The following is a 19,982-nucleotide window of genomic DNA, read 5'->3' as shown; positions in this document are numbered from 1 at the left end:
GAATGATCCTAGAACAGTGGCTATAGTGACTGTACCACACACACACTCGGACCCATGCTCAACCAGCATGCTGTGCATCATGAGACCAGAAAACAAAGAAAAGCGGCGCTTCACAGGATAGCACACAAGTGCCAGAACTTTTTTTTTTTTTTTTTGGCCCTTGGTTTTTCCCATTCTTAAAAGAGAGAAGAGCTGAGGGGAATCTGTTTCTTCTGTCAGCGTCCTTCAAGCACTGCACAGATGCTTTGCACTGAGAAAAAAATGCTCTGGCTTCACCAACCTGACAAAGTGTGGATTCTGTTGTTTAACATGCACATTGTATATTAGCAAGAGATATAAAATATATGGCAAACCCAAAAAGTGCCTTATTCAGGACTGAGGTTGCTTGTTTGTCCCCAGAGTTACAGAGACTGTACTGAGAGAGGACCTGGAGAAGCTGGCCAGCATGCAGGGGCAGCAGCCCTGGTTCTCACGTGGGCAGAGGCAGGAGCTGGCCAGTGTGCACTCCTGGATTCAGAGCCAGACTGTCCCTCAAGGAATAGATATCCAGGTAAGCACAGTGACAGTAGCTATCCAGTGTGGATGTTTTTCTGGGCCAGGTGGTGCCCGAGGCACTTTATACACTTCACATGATCCCACTGAAAATACAGTCCTTACATATATTTCCACCGTAGGTGTTACTCTCCCTACTTTACCTACAACACCAAAGTAACATGTATAGATATTAAATAATTTATATATGGTTGCACAGTCCCTCTTATTTTGACCACAGATCTTTTTGCCTGAGAGCGTATTTATTGGTTGGAATGTTACAGGGCACCTGCTTTGATATATGATTGAGGGGTGGAGGGGACTAAGGGATTTGCATTTCAGATACTCAATTTGTGTGTGAATGGAGTAAGATTCATACTAGAGGAAGTGTTCATGCAGGATTTTCCGTGAGACCCAGGTGGTCTTTTGCTGTTATGAGATCTTCTCAATAAGATCATATGCGAACGGCCTGGGCAATGGAGCTTTGATTTGCCAGTGGTCCTCATGGTGGCTCTGTGGAATGGTTGTGACAGTTGTACCAGTAATGAGCCCTTTATTCCCTCAGGTGTCAAGATGTGAATGTGGGATGTGATCATGTGTGAAGTTAAGAACTCTAGCAAGAGAAGTAAGCTAGGTGTTCAGAACAGTGTGATATTAAGGCTTCTGAAGTAAATATGTGCTGGAATCCTCCCCACCCTCATTTTTAAAGAACAGAACGAGTTCCTGGAACTTAAGGCTGGTTACAGATGGCATTGCTGAAAAGCAGGAGCTGAGCCCATTACTCATTTTAAGCATTTTCATTCTCAAAATACTATTTTGTGGGTTTTGAGAAGAGTGTATGAATGAGCCCCAAAGTAATATAAGCAAAAGTGTGTAAACAATTGTCCTATTCCTTCTAATGATAAGGAATGAACTGTCACATAAGCTCTTCTTAGATGTGAATTGAATAAATTGGGGACTAGAAATAAGGTGCTTGGCCAACATATTATGGATTTTAAAACTTTTCAGATGATGGTACATCATGCTGTCTGCTTTTGTTCTTTCTTGGAGGACTGTGTCACTTGTGAAAGCAAGGAATCCGTCCATGTCTTCCCAGAATCCTGTGGTCACACTCCAGCAGCGAACAGCAGTTGAGGGACTGTGGAGACACACTTGCCGGGACCCCCTGGACAACCAGACCTCTTTGTGCATCTCTTTAAACCCCTGACTTCCAAGTGACCATGAAGTTGTCACTGAGTGTTATGGTTTTCCCTTCTTGATTTTTTTAATCAGCATCATTTTTCTGAAGCGGATGTCGTATATACAGTCTTTTATATCTGTGTTCCTGGTGCATTAAAGCTGTCAGGTTCTGATTCCGCTGTCCTCTGAGATTGGATGGCCTCTAGAGAATTGTGTACACAGCACCCAAAAACAGTGGTAGCCAGAGGTATAGCCAGAAATAGCCCCGAACCTTGGCCTTCTTTATTTCGTTCTGTTGTTACAGAAATCATTTTCCCCATGAGAGACCTTAAGGACATCCTACCTAAATGGTTCCCATAATTGTAGTACTTTCATCTGGTTCTTGCACAGCTTGGTGCTTCTCTCCATGACTCAGATGAAACATTCTCATTTGCCCATAACATAAGTCACTTTGGTATTTACCAGTAGTAACAAATACCACCACCCATCGGTATACTGGAAATACCTAGTTGTTAGGGTTGGATTTTGAGCTTTGTTCTTGTAGATGCCTTTTCTTTTAATTTTCCACCTTCAGCTGAAATTCCCAAAGTCTTACCCTAATAATCAGTCTATTTACCATGAGCTTATTCCTTGGAGAGTTGAAGTTAGCTTTTGGATGTGTGATGTTAAAACAAAAAGAGCTCTTCGCTTAATCAGTGATATTCCCCTTTCTAATGTTTTTGTTTTTAAAATAATGATTGTAAAAAGTTTCAGAAGTTACGTAAAAAATAATTACTGTTCTTTTATGCCTTGGTGTTTAAATGTTGCCTCACCAAAACCAACAGTTAACTCTTTCTTTCCAATCAATTTACACACAAGAGGTCTGGCCATCTTTGCTGGAGATCTGTTAAGTGCGAAGACGGGCTGCACGGTAACAGTGGGTGTCCACGAGAGCACAGCCATCCTCATCTTCGCAGGGGTACAGGCTTGGCCAGAGGTCAGTGCACTGCACTGGCCAGCTGTCATTGTATTTTCTAGGAAGTGAGTGGATTGTTTACTTGATAAGTTAGCTCCCTGTTCTTTAGAGAAGTCAGTGATTCCTGCCCAGACTCGGAATGACAGATGACCCACGCAGACCAGAAAGAGGAATAGAAGCAAGTGAAGGAGCAGTAACGTTTTATCTTTATGTAACAGGCTGATTTTTCTTTTTGTTGTTGTTTTGTTTGTTTTAAGAAAATACACTTCCTCCTTTCAAGTTTTATACCTTTCTATAAAAATACATCCTGTTAATAATTAGGAGACTCATCCTTTTTATCCATGATGACTGTTGGGTCCTGATTCTCAACTCCCATAGCTTGGATCTCCTTTCTAAAGTACATTTCCCTGGAAGGTAATTCTGTGTGTCAGAGCCATTTTCAGATGCTGAGCTGTTCCATGCAAATATTCCAATGTGGTAACTCAGGAGCTCTCATATTCTACTCCACCCTGATCGCTGGGTGATTTCTGAAGCCCTTGTCATGTTGGTTAAGTGGCGCAGTATTTTTGCCACTGGTGAAAAATCAAATTTTTAAAAACTAACCAGCTCAGATATTGTCCATCAGTGGAGTCATTATGACCTTCTGTAGGGTTAAAAATTTTAATTTATATGAATCAGAAATAATGTGTGGCTGTCAGAGGTCATTCCGATTCATGCAGCACATTTTATACCTTATGCTCTCCAGTCACAGAAGCACCTCTTTTTCATTCTTTCTGGATATTTGTTTGAATTTGCTGATCTCATTGCCTTAGTACACAGTTTATGTGTACTAAAAAGTGCGTATTATACCAGACTTCATATGAAACTGGTGCTTGTTGTAGGCAGATCTGTAATATCGTTGATGACTTTCCTATGGTGATAAGTAGACTAGATATATTTAGAGATTTTGCACCATGATGCTCGTACTGCTGGAGGGGGGAGAGGAGGCTGAGCAGTGACACTGCTGCCCCATGAGGAGGCTGTACCCATTTTTACACTTTGTTGTTTCAAGTTTATTAACTTTTTTTTTAAGATTTTATTTATTTATTCATGAGAGACACAGGTTGGGAGAGAGGCAGAGACGCAGAGGGAAAAGCAGGCTCCATGCAGGGAGCCTGATATGGGACTCGACCCCAGGACTCCAGGATCACGCCCTGGGCTGAAGGCAGGTGCTAAACTGCTGAGCCACCCAGGGATCCCCCATATAAACTTTTTATATCAATAACTACAGAAATTGGTAATAAAAATAGATATTATAGGTTTCCATGTTTACATAAATGTTACCCAAAAGGCTGCATTTCCTTGGGTAAGAGGTCAAGATTTATGAAAAACAGAATGCTGTGTGAGTGGAGTTGTTTGGCAATTAAGAAAAACTTCATTATAATTCACAAGGTAAATTTAATCTAAACTGAAATTTTGTTTCAACTGAATTTATAATTATATGAATTTACTTGTTTTTAATGCTTACTAGTATTTTCAGTCAGGTATCTTTTTTAAGTAAAAACAAACTGGGTACATGTGGAACTTGAGACGTTTTTGTAATGTCAATAAACCTTTGCCCTGAATATGGATTTTTTTATCATCTTGATAAAATGCATTGCAAGGTGCACAGATCAGCACTGGTTTTCTCAGCAACACTTTGTGTTTGCCTTGTCACAGCGTCTGAGCTCTTGCTATGTTTTCAAATTCCTTATCTCATCAAGCCCTCCCAGCAGCACCGTGTATATTGTTAACACTCATTTCAGTGCCTAGTCCATAAAATTCAGTATCAGAAGCACTCATTCAGATTCCGTACAGCAAACTTGTACTTCACAAAGTGTGTAACTGGCAGCAACAGAATTTCAGAATTAAAACATGGGACAAGGTCCTGAAGCCGACACTGTACATATTATCCTCATCACATCGTTTTCACCTTTCTGTAGCAAACCAGTGACACCAAAAATAGCTAGGTGTTTATCAGTGTACATGGCTCTACGAGAGGCTGTTCCAGGCACTTTCCATGAATTGTTCATGCTCACAACCACCTGAGAGAGAAGCATTGTTGGAATCCCCATTTTGCAGACAAGGACGCTGAAGCAGAGGGAGTTCTAATGGGGTCAAGGACTCCCCCTGTGCTCTGTGCCCTGTGTGTGGAGAGCAGGGATTGGAATGCTTGAATCCCACCCCAGAGCCCCATCCATGGAGTAGTTGCCTAATGTCACTGAAACAAGGGCCAGGGTTCACAGTTACCCTGCACTGGGATTCCACAGAAGCTCTTTCTGGCATCATAAATATAAAATAGTTTTGTGGTGCCAGAGTTGTGTGTTAGAGAACTAGTATTAGCTCCTTTTCAACGTGAGATACTACGGTGTCATCATAGCTATTAGTGTCAACATGATCTCTGAGACGGTGCATCCATTCTTTGAGTTTGAGACATCTTTCTCTATAGATTTGTCCTTGTCTTAAACCCAGAATGTGAAAGCTTTTTTCTTTTTTTTTTTTTAAGGATTTTATTTATTTATTTGAGAGAGACGGCAGGCACAGAGGGGTAGGGGAGCCCTGTGAGAGGTTTGATCCCAAGATCCATGAGATCATGACCTGAGCCAACTGAGCTCCCCAGATGCCCCTCAGAAAGTGAAAGTTTTTTTAAACATCTGTTGTATGAGAGATCTTTGATGCTTGACAAGCACAGCAGTGATTATGTGGGGCAGTTTGGTACAGCTCTGAGTCTCCATTCCTTCTGAACTGCTGTGTGGTTGATGGCAGAGACCAGCCGGGCAGTTCGTGTTGGCTGCGCTTTCCCGTGTGCTTGCTTCAGGCTGGGAGCTCACACTCTGGATTCTGTACATGTTGAAGCTGCATCTGTGTGGGCACTTTAACAGAATTTAAGTCAGTGTGTACACACACATAAGTGGGTTTTAACCCGGGAGGCGCCAGAGTGGCTCAGTCAGTTGAGCTTCCGACTCTTGATTTCAACTCAGGTCATGACCTCTCACGGGTCCTGGGATCGAGCGTCACATTGGGTTCCAAGCTCTAAGCATGGAGTCTGCTTCAAGAAGCTCTCCCTGAAAAAAAAAAAAAAAGAAGAAGCTCTCCCTGTCTCTCTGCCCCTCCATACCCCCCTACCCCACTCTCACTCTCACTCATGCGCTCACTCTCTAAAAATACATTAATAGGGGATCCCTGGGTGGCTCAGTGGTTTGGCACCCACTTCGGCCCAGGGCGTGGTCCTGGGGTCCCGGGATCGAGTCCCACATCAGGCTCCCTGCGTGGAGCCTGCTTCTTCCTCTGCCTGTGTCCCTGCCTCTCTGTCTCTCTCTGTCTCTCATGAATAAATAATTTTTTAAAAAATAAATAATAAATTAAAATATATCAATAATAATAAAAGTAAAGTGAACAAACCAGGCTCTTCCTTTCATTCCACAATCTGAGCTCTCCCTCTTCAGCTTTCTTCCCTCTGTAGGAGACGATCTAGTATAAATGAGCTGTGAGCCCTGAGCTCACAGGAACCGAGATCAAATGGATGTCAGTGTTAAGAGATGAAAGCTTTCAAGTGTTCAACACTTTGGCAGCTAAGGGGGATCTGAGCATGTGAACTCACCTGCCAAAAACTGAGAAGTCAGACATTTACCAGCTCACATCTTTATATATCTTTCACCTAGGGAATTTTTCCACTCCAAGGTATTGATTTTTTTTTTTTAAGTAATGTTATTTTCAAGGTTAAGAGGACATGGAAATAAGATAATATTTAAGCGATTTGTAGTTTAACTATTTTAACTAAATTTTATTTTTGTGACTTTTTCTTAATTTTTGTTCACTTATTAGCTTTACTTTTAATTTCTCAGAGAATTCTTTATTTTATTTTATTTATTTTTTATTTTATTTATTCATGAGAGAGGCAGAGACATAGGCAGAGGGAGAAGCAGGCTCCATGTGAGGAGCCCAATGTGGGACTCGATCCTGGGACTCCAGGATCATGCCCTGAGCCAAAGGCAGATGCTCAACCATTGAGCCACCCAGGCATCCCTCAAAGAATTCTTTAAGGATAAATTGATGGAAGGAAAAATTGCAAATTTTCAGGACACATCTATAAGTAAAATAACCACTCGTGATATTTGCAAAACATAGATGATTTATTTTGCTTAGGTTTTTTTTTTCATATTTTCAAATCAGGCATTTTTGTTTTTAACTTTCTAAGATGATTGTTTTTGAGTTGACTAGTAGGTGTTCATTTCACTTCAGACACAGTATTTCCAGAAGCATTCAGAGGAAGGTCCATGTTTCTTATCTGGTTTTCTGATTCTGCCCAAAAGATGACTCAGGAAAATGTTAGGATCTTGTCCAGAGAAAGCCTGAAACTAAACCCACAAACAAACAAACATAGGTTATCAGTGAATTAAGACCCCTACAAGAAAAAGGAACCATAGCTAAAACTTAGGACCTTTGAAAAGTGTGTGTGCTCTGTTGTGTGGAATGTAATTGCGGTGAGAGCCCGGAGTGTGATGGCTTTGGAGGGACTCCCTGCGCCCAGCCAGGGGTCCCCCTGTCCACTGAGCCCTCTGATTGCCATGATGTGTCCCAAGCCCTCATTGACCTATTTCTATTTAAATACTCGACCAGTAGCCTGTTCTGTACATCACTATCTTCTGTGTGAAATAGATCCTGTATTTCCCCTGAAATTAACCTTTATTTCTCACGAACTTCCAGTGACAGCAGGGCTGCTGGCTCCTGGACCATAAGTGGGAATGATGAAAGAGAAAGCACAGGGGTGACAGACTGGAGAGGATGGCTTTACCTCTTGTTTGTTCTTTTAAACCTGTTACAATAATATACCCCAAACAAGCACTAGGTGAGTTCTTAGGGTCACATATAGGAATCAGAATTTAGAAAAATTAATGCTTTGAAATAACACTGGCTTGAAGGTACGATTTCAACACATGCTTGAAGGTATGATTTCACCCAGGGCAAACTCCGTTCAAGAATTTAGAACCGTTTGAAGTATAAAATGCTTCACCTAACTGTGATAAATAGAGTCACTTACCTTTCTCATACTTCCTTTATGGTGAGCAATGTCGGTACTGAGACCTGTAAGACAGTATTTGAAAACTATTCATCATCAAATCTGTGATTTCTGTTTTATGCTTATTTTACTTAGACTAGAAGAGGACTAAGTCATGTCTAGTTTCTAATCTTTCTGTTTTCACTCTGTAGCGATACTTACTTGAAGGCAGCTAGGCAGGGACCCTTATTCTTTCTTGCTGATAGAATTCCCAGAGGGCACTACATTCTCCCCAAGAAGTTAGCAGTTCAGTAGTTTATTAAAAACATTTTAAATGAACGAGTTTTCTTAATATTAAACAGTGTCTATTAAAAGGCTCCATTTCGGGGCGCCTGGGTGACTCAGTCTCTTAAGTGTCCGAGTCTTGATTTGGGCTCAGGTCATGATCTCAGGGTCCTGAGATCGAGCCCCCTCAGACTCCATGCTCAGCAGGGAGCCTACTTGAGATTCTCCCTCTCCCTCTGCTCTGCCCTTCCCCCTCAAAAAAAGCCTCCATTTCATTTCCAGAATGTTCTGATCACCTGTGTCAGTGCATAAAGGCATACAGTCAGAAAACAGTAAAAGCTGTTTATTGGGGGCTGGGTGTGACTGGTGAGCATTTTCCTTGCATTTTCTCATCAACTTCACAACAGCCCTGAGAGGTAGGTATGTATACAAACCCTGCCTACTGATGAAGAAACTGAGGTAACAGATGATTAAGTAGTTTGCTTAAGATTTTAGTAAGTGGGAGCAGGATTTAAAATGGCACTTACTGGAAACTGGAATAACACTCTCCTTCTCCAAATAAATCTATGCATTAAAAATATTAGATTATGCTGAGGTGCCAAGGAGAGCATGATGCATGCAAGGAGTCAATGAGAAAGAAAACAAGATTGCAGAGGAGTCTTCACACCAGAAAGGGAGAATGTTGGGCGATTTATTAGCCTGTATTATAGGTCATATTTCTATTCTATTTAATTATTATTATATTCTATTTAAACGGGTGTTTAACCTCATCTAGTAGATAGGAATAGAGAGTAATTCAGCAGCAATAAAAATTAGACCACTAGACATGCAAGAACTATTTTACCTGCTTCCCTAAGACCGTCCTCCCTCTCTGCCCCTGGTCTCTCCAGCAGCATTTGCAAAAGGGACACTCTTTCCAGTTCATCCAAGGCCAATCTTGTGTCTCCATCATGTGCTACACAGAGTAATAATACAGGTTAGTAACAGTGTTTGCCCTTTAATTACTTCTGTTCCCTATTGTCTTTGGGGGGCACTGGGGCAGGGAGAGAATACTAGAGATGTCTCAAATGCTGTGTTCGTGATTTGTCAGTAGTATTTTAACAGAGAAGTGAAGATGCTATGTCTGATTTGCAAGCTGGCAGGACAGAAAATCAGGAGTGGATCTAAGTCTGACTCTTCACTGCCATGTGTGACTTTGCCAAGCTGCTCAGCTGCCTTGAATAGGAGAGCAGAGCTGAGCTGCAGGACCAGTTAAAAAATGTTTCCACTCCAAAAGTGGTGCCTTTTGGTTTCTATTTACTGCTGCTCATTACATTTTACTTGTAGATTTTTTACTTGAGGATAAAATTGGAGAGGGAAAATGAAGGGGTGCCTCTCTGGGAGCCAAGATTGTTTATGTTCCAGTAAACCAAATAAGATGGTACCACTCCTTATCTTCCTGGCCTTCAAGATTTGAATATAATCATTATTAGAAAAACATCAGGAGATCCCTGGGTGGCTCAGCGGTTTAGCTCCTGCCTTTGTCCCAGGGCGCGATTCTGGAGTCCCGGGATCAAGTCCCGCATCGGGCTCCCGTCATGGAGCCTGCTTATTCCTCTGCCTGTGTTTCTGCCTCTCTTTCTCTCTCTCTCTCTCTCTCTCTCTCTCGTTCTCTCACTCTCTATGTCTATCATAAATAAATAAATAATCTTAAAAAAAGTCAGCCTTTGAAGTACTCTTTCAAGACTTTGATAGTAACATTTTTAATGTGAAATTTGGTCAGCTTAATATAAGATGTATGGTTAGTATGTGTAAGATGAGTATGGGATGCGCATGGACGGTGGAAGGCACACTCAGTGGAGACTTAGCACCAGGATAGCTCTCTTGGCTGGCTGCTGCTGTGCTGAAGTCAGAGGCTCCAGGAGTCCCAGAATACCAGCATGCTTGCAGCTTACAGATCTTTAGCTACAACTTCACTTGGAAGACAATGAATTGAAATCATTATAAAGGCATCTGAGTACATTCACAATATTTCTGAAGAATATTAATGAAATAACCTGCAAAATTTGGCCACACGTAAGTGTGTGTGTAATGAGGGTCATTTATGTTGGAACAAATAAATTTGAAAAATTGAGGCAAGAACTTGAAGGGAAGCCAAGTTAAGGGTTTAAGGGTTTACATAAAATGCACTCATTTGAGTTTAAAAAAAAAGTCATAATAATATGTACATTTTCGTTGAAGACAGTGATATAATCAGTCTTGATTTCATCTCATGTTTGCTTTGCACTTTTCTTTTTAAATAGCAGAGATTCAACAAAGTTAATGCCTGTTTTTAGCCAGGAACAGGACAGGAGGTCAGGAGCTGTAGCAGTGGGTAGGCAGACATGAGTGGCCAACAGTGCTTGCCCATCATCAAAAAGCCTCTTGGAGAAACTTAGACTCTAGGAATGATAAAATCAATGGTATAGAAGAGTTTTTTTTTTTCCTTAAAAAAAAAGTCTAAAAGTACCCAAAATTAAAGACAAGTTAAAATCCACTTAAAATTTTTATGCAACAATTGTTTTATGTCTTAAACTAAATTAAGAGGAAATAGCCAAACTATTATTGACTGATTTTTTTAATATGATTTTTTTTAATTCAACCTACACTTAAACTTAATGAAACATCAATCAAAAGGACAAGATACTTGACCTGGAAAATGATGTCATCTCTAGCTCCAGATTGTCCCTTTTTATTTTATTTTTTTTTAATTTTTTTTTTGATTTTTTATTTATTTATGATAGTCACAGAGAGAGAGAGAGAGGCAGAGACACAGGCAGAGGGAGAAGCAGGCTCCATGCACCGGGAGCCCGATGTGGGATTCGATCCCGGGTCTCCAGGATCGCGCCCTGGGCCAAAGGCAGGCGCCAAACCGCTGCGCCACCCAGGGATCCCGATTGTCCCTTTTTAATTCTTCAATAAACATTTTTGTTTCATATAGCACATGTCAGATGATTGCTTTTTAACTAAATATAAAAGTTTTAATCTATAATTGGAACAACCAAATTCTACATCTAATCAGTTCATTTAAAATAGAAACTAAAAGTAATGATGTTTAAAATGTAGTACAATTTTTTAATCGAAAAAAAAATCGACCAAATCAAAAGTTTGGGTTGAAAATATGACATGAAATAAGCAAAGCTACCTTTTATTTTCTCTTACACTTTAGAAAGAAAAAAAATCTAAAATGTGATCTGCAAGGATCCTCTAGTATTTTTTCCATATCTAGGATTTAATTTAACAAGACTCCTGCAAGCAAGAATTCCCATTCTTATCTCTAACTTTGCCTTTGAGACCCTTGAAGACTTTTTCAAGACAAACAGAAGGGGAACAAATTCATCTTACCTGAGAGCTGTAGGACCTCTTCCCTGGGGTCAGGGACAGGCAGAGAGAAATGAGGATGTAAGCATCCGAGGAAAAGCCAACAGGATATCAGCTTATACATGTCGGGCAAGAGACAGGAGTCTCCCTTCTTGGCTTCTGTTGCTCAGAACTTCCAACTTGCTCCTCATTCTGTGATCAGTGATTATATATATGATCCTATGACTCACATCACCCCCTCCAAAAAATTAAATTCATTGGCTATGGAGGCTAAAAGGCAATCACTTTGCATTGATGTAATTTTTCAAGGTAACAACTCATAGACAATAAATTTACTGTCATTGCCTAGTGTCCCAAGTAGGTATTATATAAAGACAGAACAGTTACGTTTATAAATCTGGCAAAAGGAATAACTGAGAGCAATAAATCATGAGTCAAAGAAAGGGTCATACATGAGTTGAAGTGGCCAAGGGAAAAGACATGGATTTGTGAGTCCTAGCAGGAGTGATGCAGAGCATGACATGGAATGTGTTGGTTTCCCTTTCCTTAATCTTTCAAGAGTGATCGATGAGTTGTCCTGTTGTACTGAGGGCTGCCATACCGGAAGAATGACAATATTTGGATTAAAACTTAAACTGGTTCTTTACATTAGTGAAGCTAAGTTAAAATGCACAGCAAACACTCAGGATCAGAGCATGTCTTAAATTTCAATATTATTCATCGAGGAGGGATGGAATACAAACCTGAAAACCTCACTGATGAATATTGCCCACACCTAACTGCTGTGTTTTGCTCCTACTCTGCCCAGCCTGGCCCCAGCCTGGACCATCACATGGCCTCCCTGTGGGTGCCCTCAGGTCCACACTCCACCCCACTGGCATCCACACAGCACAGGGATACCTCTGACACAGAAGTTGGATCATGTCAGGTCCTTGCTCAGAACCCTGTATGGACCTGAAATAAAAGTTAAAACTACAGAATTATTAGAAAAAAAACATGAACCCCTTCACAACCCTGAGGCAAGCAGACATCTCTTAGCTGAGATATCAACCATGTAAGCAAGAAATGGATAAATTGAACTGCACCAGAATTAGAAACATCTGCTCTTTGAGAAAGATACTGGTAAGGAAATGAAAAGATTGGCTATGAGAAAAGTCAGAAAACATGTCTGATGAAAGACTTCTCCATTGATATAAAATATATCTATATATAGAACCAAGTCCCAGTAAGCCAACAACCCAATGAAAGGAATGCATACATACTCCACAAGAGACAGTGTGCAAGTCTCTAATAAGGACATGAAGAAATAACATTGTTCTCATCAGAGAAATGCAAATTAAAATCACAGTGAGGGGCTGCAGTCTAAAAGACCAATGATCCCAAATGTTGGCAAAGATGCAGAGCCCCCGGGGGAATCCAAAACAGCACAACCTCCCTGGAAAACAGTTTGTAACTTTTTTATAAAGTTAAACATACATTAAAATATATAACCCCGAAATCCTTCTGCTGTCTCCATATACTCAAGTGAAATGAAAACATAGATGCAATAATCACTTGCATGTGAACATTCATAGCAGCTTTATTCATAATAGAGAACTGCGAACAACCCGAGAGGTCCATCCACAGACAAATGGATAAACAAGCCATACTAAGTCTTAGGATGGAGTTCTACTTAACGTACAAAGGAACTGCTGATAAACACAGCGTGATCTGAAAAAATTTTGTGCAGAGTGAAATAAGCCAGACCCAGGAGAGTCATGTGGCATGATTCCATTTAAATGAAATTCTAGAACTTGCAGCACACTTCCACAGGAGGTGGAGGGTTGACTGTGCAGAGATTCGGGGACTTTTGGGAGGTAATGAATGAAAATGTTCTATATCTTGACCAAGGCAGTGGTTACATGGTTATATATATGCATTGACCAAAACTTATCAAACTATACATGGGTACATTTTATCCTATGTAACTGATACCTAATAAGGTTGATTGTGTCTTAAATCTCCCTTGGTTCCTATTTCATGTTTCACTTCTTCAATGCTGCTCTCCCCTTAGAGCTTAACTCGATGGCTTCCTGAACACATTCCTGCCTCAAGATCTTTGTAGTGGCTGCTCCCCACCTGAAATGTTCTTTGCTCAGATGTGTGCCTGGCTCTCTTCCTTGCCTTCTTTGAGTGTTTGCCAGAATGCTGCTTCCTACATGAGGCCTTCCCTGAGCTGACTACTTAAAAATTGCAACAAATGGGGCGCCTGGGTGGCTCAGTGGTTGAGTGTCTGCCTTCAGCTCAGGTTGTGATCCCAGGATCCTGGGATCAAGTCCCGCATCAGGCTCCCCACAGGGAGCTGCTTCTCCCTCTGCCTGTGTCTCTGCCTCTCTCTCTGTCTCTCACGAATAAATAAAACCTTTTTTAAAAATTGCAACAAACCTATCCCCAGCATTACTCATACTCTTGCCTCTCTCAATTTATTCCATTGTACTAAGCACCTTCCAGCATGGTTACATATTTCAGGTCATTGTATGTAATAGGCACTCAGTAAATATGTTTAACCAATGAATGAGCTGTCAACCATGTGTCGGGCCTTGTTTCAGGGACAGAGTGGTGAACAAAGTAAGTTTTCTCCTCTCATGAACTGTCTCACTGGAGGCAATAGCCAACAAAATAAGTATTTGCTATGATAGTTTTTTATTGCTATAAGGAGGAATAAAGCAGAGGGAAGAGACGGTGCACAGTGAGGTAGATGGTCAGAGGGCCTGTCAAGCAGCCTCTGGGAAGGGGAAATGTGAGCAGAGACCCAGGTGGAGTTGGGGAGCCATACTTTGGGGGATCTCCCAGAGGAAATAGGGGAATGGCCTGGAAGCAGGTGAGCTTCCTATTACTGGTGAGGGAGGAGGGGCATGCTGCTAATGGGCAGGAATGGTCCAGATCCCTGGGATGGGCAGCAAGGGATTGTCAATTCCTGGACAGGGACAGTGACGATGTCAGGGAAATTTCACATGCTCACAGGTCTAGTGGGATGGAGGGTGGATTCGTCTATGCATTCAGTGGACACCTGAGCACCTATAACACTCTTCCACTGCCAGGTGGTGGACACAGCCTTGGACCAGGAGACTCCCTCTCTCTGGCTCCACACTTCCTTGCCTTTTAGCTCATTCTTTTTGCTCTTTGCAGAACTGGCTTTCTTTTCTTCCCCACATGTATTTGACCAAACATACACCCCACTGCCCAAAATTGGCCTTTCTTCAGTTTAAGAAGATCAGCTCCTACATCTTTTCTTTAAATCCAGTTTGCAGATTCCTGGGATAGAGCGTTAAACTGGCCCAGCTTTTGCTGAACGCCCGCAGGGAGGGTGCCTGGGGGCAGCTATTGCCCAAGAGAGGACCGTGGACCCAACAGACATCCAAATGGAATACCATATAGCAGGAGAAGTACATCCAGTAATCCTGCTTTCAGAATTAAAAGGAAATAATACAGCAGAAGCAAAACATTATCTGAAGGCATCCTCTACAGCCTTATCTGTGGAGTCCAAAACATTGAGTCAAAGGATGCAGACTGAACTGCATACAGGACTCAAGAAGTGATCATGTAAATGAGCAAAGCTGGCTTTGTGAATGACAATAGTGAGTGGTGGGGAGTGTGGCAAAGTGGAAAGTTTATGTTCTCTCTGAAGGTGGACTCCTACTGCTGGTTGCCAAATCTCAATATTAGAAATCTGAATTTTAAGGGCTATTCATGATTTCTCTTGGCAACTAATTAAAAAACAGGAATAACAAGAGTGCTTGGGTGGCTCAGTCAGTTAAGCATCCAACTCTTGATTTCTGCTCAGGTCTTGATCTCAAGGATGGAGCCCTGCATCGGGGCTCTGCATTCAGCAGGTAGTCTGCTTGTGATTCTCCCTCTCCCTCTGTCCTTCCCCGTGCCGTGCACTCTAACTAAATAAATAAACATAAAATTAAGAAAAAAGCAAGAATGATAAAAAGTTCTGTAAGTCCACTATGTCTGTCAAATAGTACACACCCACAAGGCACCTGGTTCAGCCTAAAATGCCCAAAATAAATGTATAAGTTAGAAGATCATGGAGCTTAGCAACACATAGTTTTAGTGATCATTCAAATAATAACTGATTATAGAAACTTGGAAAACATGGGCACCTGAGAGGCTCAATCAGTTGAGCTTCTGACCCTTGGTTTCAGTTCAGGGTGTGATCTTGGGGTCGTGGGATGGAGCCCCACATAGCTTCATGCTCAGCTCAGAGTCTGCTTGAGATTGCCTCTTCCCACTACATGTTTCTCTCTCTCTCTCTCTCTCTCTCTCTCTCTCTCTCTCGTAGATATATTTTTTAAAGATTTTATTTATTTATTCATGAGAGACACACACACACAGAGAGAGAGAGAGAGAGAGAGAGAGGCAGAGACACAGGCAGAGGGAGAAGCAGGCTGCATGCAGGGAGCCCGATGTGGGACTCGATCCCAGGTCTCCGGGATCACACCCTGGGCTGCAGGTGACGCTAAACCGCTGCACCACCGGGGCTGCCCTAAATATAAATTTTTTAAAAAAGAAAAGAGACTTGGGGGAGGCAGAGTGCCTGGGTAGCTCAGGCCTTGGGCTCAGGTCATGATCCCGGTGTTCTGAGATTGAGTCCCACATCGGGGTCCCTGCTCAGCGGGGAGTCTTCTTCTCCCTCTCTCTCTGCTGCTCCCCTCTGCTTGTGTTCTCTCTCTCTCTCTCCAATAAAAAAATTAAAAAATTTTAAAAGAGAAACTTGGAAAACAGAATAATGTTAAAGAAGTAGGATACAAGGAGATTGACCCTATGTAAAAAAATAAATAAATAAAAGAGGACTATGGACAAGAACTAGCATGTAATATTTCAAAAGTAAAAATAGTTGTGTTAGGGTAAAGGGCTATTCCATTAAAATACTATTTTATTGTATATATTGCATACCTATATATTACATATATGTATGTATGTATGTATGTATGTATTACACATGTGTGATATTATGACACCCATGAAGCAAAGTCCTGCAGTGAGGTCGGGAAGCAGGCAGGCTGAAGTGTGGGGGTTGCTGGTGTCCCTTGAGGACAATTCTGAGAGAGGTGCAGTGAACTTTAGACACCTCTTCTCTCTGGAAGAGGCTCTCTGCCAAGCTTCGTCATCCTCTGGTGACTCAGGGGTTCCTCTGACAGTTATTAGTGATGATTTTACAGGATGGCCTAATTAAGTTACTACTAAAGGCTTAAGCTCAAAAGAAAATTAGCTTCTTTTCCTTCAACAGACCATCAATGACAATGTCACCTTGTCCCAGAAATGCACTGGCACATCATTCGGTCCTAACAGTCCTTGCGTTAAGCAACGCAGCTTTGTGTTTATGGCAGAACAGGTGTGGACGATGACCACCTTTTGGAAGAGGTGGAGTCCCTTTTATTTGTTGCAAATTAACTTTTTTTTTCAGAGACTTTACTTATTTGAGAGAAAGAGAACAAGCAGAGGGTGCAGGAGGGGCAGAGAGAGGAGCAGACTTCCCACTGAGCAGGGATCCTGATGTGAGACTCGATCCCAAGACCCTGGGATCATGACCCGAGCCGAAGGCGGATGTTTAATGGACTGAGCCACCCAGGCACCCTGTAAATTACCTTTTTAAACCAGAGAGATATCTTTTGTGTCTTGAAGAAGCAAACAGTTAATATGATGTGTTTTGGGTGACTTGTACCCATGGAGCACCAGAGTCTATTGGGTAACATAAAAGTCAAAAATCTCTTTTTGGTCTGTTTTGAAACTGATCTGAGTTCACCATCTCTGCTGCCGTCTCTACCCTTGTGTCCTGTGGGCATAACTTTTTGCGTATGGTCCTCAGTTATGACAGCTCCCTAGAGAGAAGTTGATAAGAGTGACTTTGCCAGGTGTTTCGAACCTGTTCAGCACTTTCTTAGCACTGACCATCAAAATTCAGGACAATCTATCAGGAACGTATTTGTGCTGTGACACAAACAGTGAACAAACAGTTGCACAGTTGCACAAACAGTGCAGCGCTGACACCAATCTGGAGGCAGAACTTCGTCCCTGACACATTCTGATGACATTTCAGACATCATGGAGGTCCTACTCATTTCTATTCATGTAAAATCATAGGTTATACAGATGTAGAGTTAATGTATGTTAATGAAAAATTTAACCTAATCTATATTCGTTATAGGCTTAATTTATATTAATTTATATTTCAGATAACTATTGCATGTAAGTGGCTATTGAATGCCTCCCTTGTTGATTGCACTACAGCAATAACCCTTGAGAATCACAGCCCACCCAGCACCACCCCCAGGAGTATCAGGAGCTTCGTGGGAGAGGTGAATGAGGATCGACTGAGAAAACAGCCTGAACCAAGGCGCAGAGGAGGTGCTTAGTGTGTTTGCAGAAAGCTGGACCCAGCTTGGTAAGACCTGGGAGGTAGATGGGACTAGATCACATCACAAAGTTAAGGAATTTGGATTTTTGTTCTTCAATAGCAAAGAGGAGAGGCAAGGAAGGATTTTATTTATTTATTTTTAAGATTTTATTTATTCATGAGAGACACAGAGAGAGAGAGGCAGAGACATAGGCAGAGGAAGAAGCAGGCTCCCTGTGGAGAGTCTGTTGTGGGACTTGGTCCCAGGACCCCGGGATCATGACCTGAACCAAAGGGAGACGCTCAACCACTGAGCCACCTAGGTGCCCCCAAGGAAGGGTTTTATTTTTTTTAAGATTTTTATTTATTCATGATTGAGAGAGAGAGAGAGAGAGAGAGAGAGAGGCAGAGACACAGGCAGAGGGAGAAGCAGGCTCCATGCAGGGAGCCTGATGTGGGACTTGACCCTGGGTCTCCAGGATCATGCCCTGGACCGAAGGCAGCACTAAACCGCTGAGCCACCCAGGCTGCCCCAAGAAAGGGTTTTAAATGAGGGAGTTGTGTCTTTCTCATCCAGGTTATCAGGTGATGATAGATGCCATGAAAAAAACACCAGGCTTAGGAGGGTGTTGGGATGCAGGGGAGCCCTTTTAGGTAGGAGATCTATATGGAACAAAAGGAGAGTGCCACGTGGCTATCTGAGGAAAAAAAAAAAAAAGCATTCCAGGCAGAAGAAATAGTGATTGCCAAGGCCCTGGGTAGGACTGGGTGATGCCTTCTTTGAGCAACACCCAGGAGGTCAGTGTGGCTCCAGTAGAGTTGATCAAGGAGGAGAACAGTGAGGCTTTGCCAACAGAAAGGTGGTAGAGGGACAGATATAGATTCCTGATGGCTATTTTAAGGACTTGCAGTTTAAGGTGAGTAGTATAGTAGGAAGCCCATTTGGAGGAAAGATGGCAATATATGAATTATGTTTTAAAAGACTCATTCCAGGCCCCTGTGTGGGGAGGTCCTCAAGGGGGGCAGGGCAGAAGTGGAGAGACCGCCCTCTGGAGGCTGGAACTGGGAGTGGTGGGAATGGCCAGACTATAGCTACTTTGAAGGACCAACCAGTAGGATTTGCTGGAGAATCAGGTGTGAGAGAAAAACAGACATCAAGGATGACCTCAGTGTTCTTGGCCTGAGAGCCTGGAAGGGCGGTGTCCCCTGTAGACAAAATGTGGACAGCCATGGGTGGAGCAGGTTTGCAGGGGATTGTCAAGAGTGCTTTGGACACGTTGGTTTGGGGTACCTGCTAGCCCCTCACCTCGGGCAGAGGTCAAGAAGGAGCTGGAGGTGCGCAGGGTCCCGGAGGAGGACCTGGACCGTAGATAATACCTGGATCAGCAGGTGTGTAAAGCCACAAGGGCCTCATGAGTCCCCAAGAATGTGAGGGCAGACAGGAGGGGCAGATGAGGGCCCAGGAGACCTACCAAGTCTTTGGCAAGAGCAGTTTTGATGGCGTCAAGCATTTAGAGACTGGTTAGAATGGGCTCAGGAAATAACAGGGAAAAGCCTCATAGGCTGGGCACTTCCTCTTCTGGTGGAATAGAAACAATGATGTCAACGCAGGCGTCCCAGCTCTGCGCCGTGCGTGCAGCATGTGCCGGAGTCTCCAGGAGGAGGGACAGAGCTACAGCAACGTCTCTGCTCTCCAGATGACTGAAGGGAGGTGGCACGAGGTCCAGAAGCCTGCCAAGTTCCTGCAGCTTATGAGCGCTGGGCCTGCAACAGGGCCCCACGTCTGGCCGGACTGCTTGTTTCGCCATACTTGACACTGTTGGAAGGGGGGAGCTCTGTGACCAAGCGCTTTCAAGGGAAGCCCTGGGTGCTCGGGGGTCCTTCCACTGCAGGGGTACCTGAGAGGAGCCACTTTGTGGAACTGGAAGAGTATGGCCCTGCCCAGCCCTCCCTGAAAAGGGAGTGACCACAACGTGTCTAGTGATAACAGCACTACTCGATGGGCCTAGATTCTTATAAACTAAAAGACAAGTCCATCCATTTGTCTTGAAAATGTCACATTTCCATGAGACCTTGTAGGCAGCCACAGATGGGCTGCATCTTCACTTTCAGGCATCATTTTTCTAGCCGACACGTCCATCCCCATCTCTGTGACCTAGAAGGCCACTTTCCAAAGAAGGATGAGCTGCCAAAGCTGTGACACTCCGGGTCTGGACTTAATGCACCGGGGGATGCGTCACGCATTGCGAATGAGGGCGGGAGAGGAAGGATGCTAGGTAAATATCCACTCTCTT

At 42.8% G+C, this 19,982-nt stretch overlaps 2 protein-coding genes across 8 annotated transcripts in view; one reads left to right on the top strand and one right to left on the bottom strand.

Annotated features, from left to right (window-relative positions):
- PER3 (period circadian regulator 3) overlaps positions 1–2,495 on the top strand; it is a 53,368-nt gene extending 50,873 nt beyond the window's left edge. For all 7 annotated transcript variants that reach the window (XM_055305566.1, XM_055305567.1, XM_055305569.1 and 4 more), the window contains 2 exons: positions 400–550; positions 1,582–2,495. In XM_055305566.1, the coding sequence (XP_055161541.1) occupies positions 400–550; positions 1,582–1,665 (235 nt within the window). In that variant the 3' untranslated portion in view covers positions 1,666–2,495. The remainder of the gene's footprint in view (positions 1–399; positions 551–1,581) is intronic.
- Positions 2,496–6,872: 4,377 nt separating this feature from the next.
- On the bottom strand, positions 6,873–11,430 carry UTS2 (urotensin 2). Its single transcript, XM_055305228.1, has 4 exons — positions 11,331–11,430; positions 8,812–8,922; positions 7,725–7,768; positions 6,873–7,041 (listed from the first exon to the last, which is right to left on the bottom strand). The coding sequence occupies exons 1-4, from the start codon at positions 11,428–11,430 to the stop codon at positions 6,922–6,924; spliced, it is 375 nt and encodes a 124-aa protein (XP_055161203.1). The 3' UTR covers positions 6,873–6,921.
- Between the last annotated feature and the right edge of the window lie 8,552 nt (positions 11,431–19,982).

This window comes from Nyctereutes procyonoides, unplaced genomic scaffold, assembly GCF_905146905.1.
Source record: "Nyctereutes procyonoides isolate TBG_1078 unplaced genomic scaffold, NYPRO_anot_genome, whole genome shotgun sequence".
Lineage (NCBI taxonomy): Eukaryota > Metazoa > Chordata > Mammalia > Carnivora > Canidae > Nyctereutes > Nyctereutes procyonoides.
The sequence above is the reverse complement of the archived record's forward strand: the minus strand, read 5'-3'. Positions and strand labels throughout refer to the sequence as shown.